General features: G+C 36.2%; 1 protein-coding gene across 1 annotated transcript in view; it reads left to right on the forward strand.

Annotated features, from left to right (window-relative positions):
* LOC149846646 (NAD(P)-binding Rossmann-fold superfamily protein) overlaps nucleotides 1–10462 on the forward strand; it is a 29840-nt gene extending 19378 nt beyond the window's left edge. The window contains exon 11 of the mRNA XM_089996471.1: nucleotides 9968–10462. Within this exon, the coding sequence (XP_089852597.1) occupies nucleotides 9968–10084 (117 nt within the window). The 3' untranslated portion in view covers nucleotides 10085–10462. The remainder of the gene's footprint in view (nucleotides 1–9967) is intronic.
* The last annotated feature ends 401 nt before the right edge of the window (nucleotides 10463–10863 follow it).

Consider the following 10863-nt stretch of genomic DNA (forward strand, 5'->3'; position numbering starts at 1 on the left):
ATATATTTCACTCAAGAATGGCTTCAAAGAAGCTTGGATTACAAGGGGGACAAGCCTCTTTATTTATAGACAAAAGGAGCCATTGGAAGGGCTTCGTATGGGACGTTGGAGCCCTTTCAACGGTCATAAATATGACCGTTGGAAGTTCCAACGCCCCATGTGGTGGGCCCATTCCATAAGAAAAAGAAAAGAAAAGAAAAGAAAGAAAAAGAAGAAAATAAAAGGAAGAAAAAAGAAAAATAAAAAGAAAGGAAAAAAATACGTAGGTGTGTGAATGAGCAAAAAGACAGATTTACCCCTAGTGGGTATTACAAAGGCTATATATATATATATATACATAATTTAACACCCCCCTCAAACACACGGTGAGATCATCGAGAGTTTCCTAAGGAGGAAGTAAAATGGAGGCGATGGTAGAGCTTTGGTGAAGAAGTCCGCTAGCTGGTACTCGGTGGGAATATATGGAAGTTAAATGGTACCTCGTAAGAACTCATCATGAACATAATGGTAGTCCATCTCTATATGCTTTGTTCGTTCGTGGAAGGCGTGATTGCTGGCAATGTAGATAACACTATTATTGTCGCAACATAGCTTCGAAGGAGTGGAAAATGAAATGCCTATGTCTTTAAGTAAGCTTCTTAACCAAATAATTTCAATGGTGGTTGTAGCCATCGCCCGATATTCTGCCTCCGTAGAAGAAAGAGATACTTTATGTTGCTTCTTACATTTCCAAGATATGAGTGACTCTCCAAGAAATACACAATAACTTGTTGTGAAAATACGATCATCAGGGTTGCCCCCTAATCAGAGTCAGTATAAGCAAGTAAATTAAGAGATGATAATTTTGTTATGGTGTTCTTTAAGTATCTGATAATCCTCATGACTGCGGCCATGTGAATGGTAGTAGGAGCAGTCTGTAATTGGCTTGCACTATGAACAACATGAGAGATATCGGGCCTGGTGATAGATAAATATGTTAGTGACCCAATTAACTGACGATAAAGAGTGAAATCTGCTAAAGGAGTGCCATAATTGGCTCTCATTTTGGCATTGATCATTTCTAGAGTCTCCACTTTCTTGTCATATGTTAACCCCGATCAATGATGTCAGATGCAAGCTTCATATGTGAGAGAACATACCCCCTTGGAGAGTATGCAACTTCAATTCCTAAAAAGTATCTTAGAAAACCAAGGTCAGACATATCAAAATTTTCTTTTAAAATATTTTTAATAAATTCAATACCCTTCTTATCGTTATCGGTGATGATCATATCATCCACATATAGTAACAAGATTGTTATATTATCAGTGATGATCATACCATCACAAGAATTGTCACAACTAATTTCACTTTGGGATTTACTTCTAGGTGCTAAGTCAAATAAGAATGAGTAATCAATGTCTTCTTTAGATGTTTGAATGTCAAAACCATTTTGTTCCTCAATAAAGGTTACATTTCAGGAAACATAAAGTTTATTATTTCGAATGTCATAGCATCTATAACCTTTTTTATTTTCACCATAGCCAATGAATACACATTCAAGAGCTTTTGGTGATAATTTGTCTTATCCTTGAATAAGAGCGAAGCATTTACATCTAAGGATCCTTAGTCTATTAAAATTTGGAGTAATTTTAAACAATTTTTTAAAAGGAGAAATATTTTTTAAAGAAGAAGAGGGCATACAGTTTATAAGATATGTTGCTGTGAGAATGGCTTCGACCCATTTTTTTTTGAGAATTTTTTTAGAGACAAGAAGAGTTCTTGTAGTCAATTAAATGCCTATGTTTCCTTTCAGCAATACCATTTTGTTGTGGAGTTTTTGGGCAAGATCTTTGATGTATAATTCCATTTAGTTTGAGATAATTTTGAAAATCTTTTGACATGTATTCACCTCTAGAATCAAATCTAAATATGGCTATGTTATTTTGAAATTGATTTTGAATAAGAGTGAAATTCTTTAAAATTAGAGAAGACATCAAATTTATTTTTAATAATATACACCCATGTGTATCTAGTAAAGTCATCAATAAAGACAACATAGTAAGAATAGCCTCCTTTGGACATAACGGGTGCCAGTCCCCATACATCGAAATGCACAAGTTCGAAAGGTCTTTTTGACACAAAACTACTATGCGAATACGGAAACAAATGAATTTTTTTAAGTATACAATAATTGCAAGTAAATGTATTTGTATTACAATTTTTTTCAAAAAAGGAAAGAGATTCAACTTGGAGATACTAAGATGTCCAAGCCTCTTGTGCCAAGTCTCAATATCTTTAGATTGAATATGATTACAAAAAGATTTGGATGACAACGACAAAAAATCCATATAGTATAGGTATTCTCTTCTATGGCCTTGCCCAATCCGCTCCCCATACCAGAGATCCTGCACATAGCAATGGGTTGGTGAAAAAGAAACACTACATTCAAAATCAGTGATTTGAGAGACGGAAAAAGGTTTTAACCAGGGTTACCGGAAGCGCCTACCTAAAAGGGGAAGCGCGCTTCGGAAGCGCGAAACGTCGCGCTTCCGAAGCGTGGGGGGGAAGCGTCCCCCTTTTTTGGGAAGCGCGCTTCCCTTTAGTGGGGGACACATTTCCCTTTAATGGGGGAAGCGCTTCCCTTTAATGGGAAGCACGCTTCCCCCACACTTCCCCCTCGTTTCCCCTATTTTTTTTTTCAATTTTTTTGTATTTTTTATTTTTTATTTTTAGTTTTTTCGCTTCCCCTTGCTTCCGAGACGCTTCCTAGGTCGCTTCCGAGACACTTCCCGAATCGGTCCTAAGTGGTCCCACGCTTCCCCGCTTCCTAAAATTTTGAAAGTGCCTCGCTTCCCGCTCCCGCTTCCCGTATCGCTTCCCGCTCCCGCTTCCTCAACTGGCAACCATGGTTTAAACTAAGTTTTGAAATAATTCTTATTTTTGGAACAAAAAAATCTTTATTTTGGCCATAAATTTTTTCATGGCTTCCAATTTCTTCAACATCTAAAGATATTTCGTCGGCCATGGAAACATATGATTTAAAAGAATTAAGACTTGATTTTGATAAAAGTGATGCATTTGGAGTCATATGGAAAGAGGCACCCGAGTCAAGAATCCGCGAAGTCATACCTGAAATGAAGGAAATGGCGGCACCGAAAGTGGAAGGTATAGAGGAGTTCATCCTTCTGAATTGTTGGAGAGTTTCGGTAAGATGTGCAATGAAATCCTTAATGTCTCCATCTTTCTTTGAATCTTCATTTTAGATTGGAGAAGTCTCTCCAACAGAGGTCACTTTCTTCTTGAGCTTGGGGCAATCCTCTTGAATATGACCCGATTCATTACAATGATGACAAATAATCTTTCTTCCTCCACCATTATTTTTCCAAAAATGAGGTGGTTTATATGGTCTAACATTGTTACCGGGTCTAGACACGGCATGAACTTCATCACCATCCTTTTTCAAGGCCAAACGAGTCTCCTCTTGACATAAGTCGGCTGAAATATCACTAAGGGGACTAGAAGCCCTATGAAGGAGGGATCCTCTTAGTTGCTCAAATTCGGGACAAAGCCCATGAATAAATTGAAAAAATCTTTCTTTTTCCATTTGATCTTGCCTCATGACAACAATACTACCTTCCCATTGAGGTTCAAGAAGGATGAGTTCATCCCATAAAGAGGATAGGGCACTATAATAGTCCCTAACACTCATAACACCTTGCTTTGTTTCTCTAACTTTTTCTTGCAAAAAGAAGTGTCTAGCAAGATCACGTTGCGTGTACATCCCTTTCATAAAAAAACAAGCTTCATTGGCTTTCGTGAATTTGGCAAGAATTACACATTTTTAGCTCGACATTATTCATGAACCATGCTAATATTTTAGCATGTTCACTTTCCCAATCTTCCATTTTTGAGGAAAATTCAAGAATGACCTTTTCCTTTTCTTCTTCATTTAAGGCTCTCTCCTCATTGCCTTCAAATTTATTGAGTTTTAATTGTGGTTCCGGAATGGTTCTACACACATAACCCCAAAGTTTTTTACCTTTGCGATTATTTTCCATGACGGCTGTCCACATGCGATAATTAGTCCCATTTAATTTAAATGAGAGATCAAATTTTGAATCCTTGTCCGCCATCCTTAGAATAGAAAAGTTGAAAGCAAAAGAGAGGAGAGATATTACTTGTCAAAAAGGAATCCAATGAAGCTTTCACAACCAATGCTCGGATACCCTGTAATGAAGTGCTAAGGAAGGCATGTGATATCTCCACGAGCCACGCAAAAGCATATACACATAACAAAGTAGCCACTAATGGGCAAAAATACAATAAACCACAAAAGTGGTAAACACACAAAAGTGAGAAGAAAAATATATTTCACTCATGAATGGCTTCAATGAAGCTTGGATTACAAGGGGGACAAGCCCCTTTATTTATAGACAAAAGGAGCCATTGGAAGGGATCCATATGGGACGTTGAAGCCCTTCCAACGGTCATAAATATGACCGTTGGAAGCTCCAACGCCCCATATGGTGGGCCCATTCCATAAGAAAAAGAAAAGAAAAGAAAAGAAAGAAAAGGAAGAAAAGAAAAGGAAGAAAAAAGAAAAATAAAAAGAAAGGAAAAAAATACATAGGTGCGTGAATGAACAAAAAGACAGATTTACCCCTAGTGGGTATTACAAAGGATATATATATATATATATATATATATATAAATTACATAATTTAACAAAAGGTTGGGACAAAAACTACGCTTAGAAACCTATGGTACTGGGGCATGCCATTTTACCCTCCGTACCTGTGTGACACGCGTGTCCCTGTGTTGACATACGTCGACACCGGAACACACCATTTTACCCTCGGTACATACACGTTTGTATTCAATTTCTAATTTACAATTATATTTTCAGTTTATAACTTTATATTTTCAGTATATAATATATATTTTACGGTGCCTTCCAAAAATATATATATATATATATATATATATATATATATATATATATATATATATATATATATATATATATATATATATATATATATATATATATAGCCGTGTCCCCATACCCATAATTTTTGGAATTACCGCGTCGTATCCTCTGTACCCGCACCCGTACCCTGGTGACATAGTTAGAAACCCAAAAACATCTCAATAATAGGTTGGTAGTTGAAAAGTCAAAGGCGATTTCTAAAGAAAACAATTCTGGACTGTTGGGGGCATGATAACTAGACATATAGGACCATTGGACCACCTTTGACTTCGTGAAACATGGTTTAGCTCAGGGTTACCGGAAGCGCCTAGCTAAAAGGGGAAGCGCGCTTCGGAAGCGCGGAACGTCGCGCTTCCGAAGCGTGGGGGGAAGCGTCCCCCTTTTTTGGGAAGCGCGTTTCCCTTTAATGGGGGACGCGCTTCCCTTTAATGGGAAGCGCGCTTCCCATCACGCTTCCCCCACGCTTCCCCCTCGCTTCCCCTGTTTTTTTTAAATTTTTTGTATTTTTTATTTTTATTTTTTTCGCTTCCCCCTCGCTTCCGAGACGCTTCCGAGACGCTTCCTAGGTCGCTTCCGAGACACTTCCCGAATCGCTCCTAAGTGGTCCCACGCTTCCCCGCTTCCTAAAATTTTGAAAGTGCCTCGCTTCCCGCTCCCGCTTCCCGTATCGCTTCCCACTCCCGCTTCCTCAATTGGCAACCATGGTTTAGCTATACTAAAAAAGGCTTAGTTAAAGGTGGTGAGAAAACAGGAAAACCGTCTTAGATGGTAAAAAGGTAAGAACAAATCAAGCATGACCTAACCAAGAACAAGGCAAAACAATTGAACCAAGCAAGGCTAGAATGAAACCAAAAGTGAAGCTGAAAATAAAGCTACATTTAAATCTAGAGTTTAAAGTTCAAATTTAATTGACAAGCTCCATGATGACGGTGCCCTTTAAAATGAACCTCCACAATATTAACCCTCTGGTGGTTCCTCTTTCTATTCGATATAGGACTAAACATTTTCAAAAGGCAATGTTTTCCCTCCAACACCAAATCTTGGAAAAAAGGTTATGTAAGTTAAGTCATACAGATAATTTTGAGACAATATTCATCTCTCACGTTAATCAAAATTATGAAAAAAAGTAAGCAAGAGGCTATTAAAAAATATTAATTATATAAATTAAGATACCTTTTGCGTTTGAACTTTCACATTAGTGTTATTTAGTCAGAGTTAGTCTGGGACTCTAGTAGTGAGCTTTAAATTGAGAATCTTAAATGACTTGCCAAACACAGTATCATACACTTTCACTCAGGTGATTATATTGTATCTATTTATTTATAAAATTCTCATATTAAGGGTCATGTGTTATAACCCGGATTCATGAGTACTCTAAGGACAAGCGTAAGACTCACAAAAGGTACCTCCCAATTGATCAGTACATTAAAGGTGATAAACCTATTTAAACACCTCATCCATATGATTTATGGATTTGATTAAGAGTTTAATTGAACTCATCCTTTAACTTACAAAGCACATGACAACATGAATGAGATAAAGGTACTCTCTATCTTTATATTTAAATAAACAACCAATGACTTCAACGACTTGTTCTTTTCATTTAACCTCTAGACTTGGTTTGACTCATATCATGCAGTTAGGTTTCCATCATGGTTAGTTCCTTTTATAGGCTTTGGCTTCATTTCCCTCGTCTTACAAATGATTTTTAGTGAAAAGCCTTTTGTCAAAGGATATGCTATCATGATTTTACATATTCATTCAAATTTCATCTTGAGTAAACCGTTCACATAATTTTGTTTTAAACTTATATTATAGATTCTCCACCATAAAGATTTCTCTCCACTTGATAATCAATTGTTTGACTATCGCAATGGATAGCTACAAGGCACATGTTTATCTCTCAATGGTGTCTCAATCAAGAGATTTAAGTCATTCGACTTTCATACTAGCAAAACCTGCTATTATCAACTCTGCCTCTATTTAGAGTAGGTATCACAGTTTGCTTCTTGGATTCCCAAGATATTACTTCAGAGTAGAGAGTGAAAATTCTTTCACTCGTAAGAAAATATTCCAATGAATCATAATTTGATATCCTTCAAGTACAATGAATTTTCTCTTATAAAAGCATTTTATATTTTAGAGTTCCTCTCAAATACTTTAAGACTTTATATAACATTTCAATGTTCCATATACTCTTCAACCTAATGGTGTAGATTAGTGTAAAAATGAGATTTTATGAGACATAGGCTTATCTATAGAGTGCCTATAAATCTAGAATACAACACAACCATTAATGTGAGACTTCTATAAATAAATATACACTAGATCACCAGAAGTGAAAGTGTGTGTAATAGTGTATGGTAGGTTATTTAGTATTACCAATTCAAAGCTTGCATTATTGGGATCATAGATTAATTATGATTAAGTAACATTAATGTAAAGGTTTAAACCTAAATGGTATCTTCATTTGTGCATTGGATCTTTGTGAATAGTCTCTTATTTCATTTTTTATAATTTTGATCCGCATGATGGAGTGTTTAATATTGTCTAGAATTTGTGTATGACCTAGCCTATGTAGCTCATTTTTTAGGTTTTTATGTTGAAGGGAAAATACCACCTTTTGAAATGTTTAGTATCATATCCATCAGAGAGAGGAACCACCATAGTGTTTATATTGTGGAGGTTCACTTTAGAGGACAAAACCTTCAAGGGGCTTGTCAATTGAACTTTGAAATTCGAAATTGGACTTTGGATTTAGATGTAAATTTGGCATTGACTTTGGTTTCAGTTTGGCCCAACCCAACTCAATTAAGCTCGATTCAGTTTGGTATGACTTGGTCTTGTTAAGGTCACATTTGGTTTGACCTTGCTTTTGTACCATTTTAAACATTTTTAACCTTTGTTTGTTCATTGCTTTTGATCTAACCCTTTTGGGTATAGCTAAACTACCTTTAATTGGGTCAAAGACGGTCCAACAGTTCTGCATGTTTAGTTATTAGATCCCTAACAATCCAGAATCATCTTCTTTAAAAATCACTTTTGACTTTTAGTCTACTGAATTAATTTTGGATGTTTTTGGGTTTCTAAGGTCACTTTTTTCCCCTTTTTTAGCCGCTGCTTTTGACCATTGACCGAATGCGCATATCCAGTTTGCTTGGCAATATTTATAGTTTAGTTTTTGGGGTTCGTGTACATATATGCCTGAGCTCAATGCTCTTACTTTAGCAAGTGAGCAATCTCTCTCTCTCTCTCTCTCCATGCCATCTTCTCTTCTCTAACATTTTTTCTAACATTGTGCACATCTTCTTCGAGTTTGAAGAGGCAATTCAAGGTGACTGTGTCTATGCTTTTGATCTCACCTAGTGTGAAAGGTGCAGACTGGAATTTGTGTTTATGTGAACTTCGGTTGTATTATGGGAGCGAAGTTGCGCACAAACCCGTTGTATCAAGAAATTGATCGGGCAACTTTTGTTTTGTAGATAACTTGTTTAACTCATGCCTCTGGAGTCTGAACCAACCATTTTGAGTTTAATTGTATTTTTGTCCTACTAATTTTACAACACTCGAATGATAGAAACTGCCTATTTGGTGGTAGAGTAGCACTTCCTGCTTCAGAAATATGCTTCCTACATCTATATGAAATGAAAAAAGTCAAACTAAAAGTGTTTGACTTTGACGTACATAACAAAATGGGGCTTGTGGATAAAGGACAGAGATGGCTGCTTGGCTATGATACCAGGACACACCATTTCACCCTCCGTACCCGTGTCGACACGGGGGTGGGTACCTGGACATGCCATCTCAGTTCTATAAAATATTTATGTGATAAATTATGTTAAATTAATTTATGAATTTGATTCTTTGAATTTATTTTGTATTTATGTGATATTTAATATAGCCTGTTATTAGTTATAAATTAATTTATAAATTTGATTCTTTGAATTTATTTTGTATTTATGTGATATTTAATATATTGAGTCCCGATACCCACATTTTTTGGAATTGCCGTGTCGGACCATCCTTACCCAGCTGACAGCTGCTTGGTGAGCCCACTCCATGCTACACTGCTTGAACATACGACAGAGTCTTTCCATATGAATTTGCTAGCTCATAATGAAACCACAGCCTTGCTGTCTGATTCTTTCTCCTTCTTGGCTTATGGCTTTGGTTCTTGTCCTTGTTGCAACTGTGCAAGCTATAAGATATCTGCCTGTGTTGCCCAGAATTATGTGAATGTTGACTGCTGTTTGAAAAGCAATGACCCTTGACTCACTTGTTCATTATTGATCTGGCATGTTTGTATGCAGTGGCATCAAAATATTAATATTCAAGTAAAGCTTAATTGTATTTAGTGATTAACTTTATATAAGTTTAAAAATCAATATATTAATTTTAGATTTTTCATATTTGTGTGTGACTTAAATAACATATCAAACATCATAAATAACGAATATGTACTATTCACAAGCTGTCCAATTTGACAATCAGCTATTATGAAATGTGAATTTAGTCATCGGCTTTGATATTAATAAAGTTGTCAATATTTTGAATGGAAAAATAATATCATGAATCTAAAATAGTAAGCAATAGCAGCTAGGAAACTTATAATTTTGTACTTTATTTATAACATGAGAATGGGTTAGTTTGCAAGTAAAGCAAATAAACATTCATCTTTATCTTTATGATTCCTATAGATACCGTCATTCATGTGTAATTTAAAAAAACTAGTAAATAGAAAAAATAAATGTAAAAATATGCAGACTGGGTAAACCAATTGGGTTGACCCAGTAAGGAGCCGACCATGGGTAAGTTGGGTTTTTAGGCTATGTTGCTGATGGTGAAGCATTTATTTGCCTGGAGCAGAAACATGGTATGTTTTTCAGAAAAAAAAAGCAAGAGCAAAGTTTGTTTACACATATTCAGTTTTGTTTTTTTTTGGATTTGTTTCTTGGGGTATTTTCTTGTTTCCATAAGATAAAATTGCTTGTGCAGTCAGAAGAACACGAGGCCACGGGCATTGACGAAATAAAAGAAAAGGAGCCAGCTTTCTTTGCCATGGTCACAAATGTGCTGAAGCGAGCGGCAATAGACTTTGGCCAGGAAGACTGAAAATTGAATCAGCTTTGTAGCTCAACCGGCTGAGGGTCTTGCAGTCGTTGCATGCTTTAGCACTCCAACCCTTATCTTGATGACAGAGCCTGAGTTTCTGAACTCCAACCGAGTAGGGCTAAACCAAGATGCCTTTTACCTTCATTTGAGGCATATTCTCATGGTCAGAACCCTGCTGCAGTTTGTTCTTATGGTCAGAAAGATATTAATTATCTAAAGTTTTGTTTTTCACCTTTTAGATATTAAATAAACTGTCATATTGATGGGCCTCGATTTTTGCTAGCTGATGGTGAATTTTGCGGATTGTTTATCAAAGGGAAGCTACATATTTTTTGAGGAAGTCTAAAACAAGAAAAGATGCAAAAACTTGGTTTAAAAGTTTGTATTATTTCCTATCGTGTTTTTTTTTACTGCTGTTTTTGTGGTTTCTACTGACCGTGCCGAATGTTAGTGCGGGCCAACCTGAATCCAACTCAAGGTGGGTTGGGTGTGGGTCGGGTATAGGTTAAACCCACCCAGCTTGAATACAACTCAAGGTGGGTCGGGTCTAGGTTAAACCTACTTAGCCCAACATAAACCTCTTTTTTTGTGCTTGGAGTCTTTGATAATCTTGGAGATGATCTGGAACCCTTTTACATTGTGCTAAAAATTTGAGCTTGTTGGCATATTTAGAGTCAACATAATATTTTCCTACAAATCACATATATTTTTATACTTATAAGACAAAACTTGGGGCTTAGCAAATCTATATTTTTGAGTATTAACTGCATTATTTAGAA

Source organism: Nuphar pumila, chromosome 2 (genome assembly GCF_984573655.1).
Source record: "Nuphar pumila chromosome 2, dmNupPumi1.hap1.1, whole genome shotgun sequence".
Taxonomy (NCBI): Eukaryota; Viridiplantae; Streptophyta; class Magnoliopsida; order Nymphaeales; family Nymphaeaceae; genus Nuphar; species Nuphar pumila.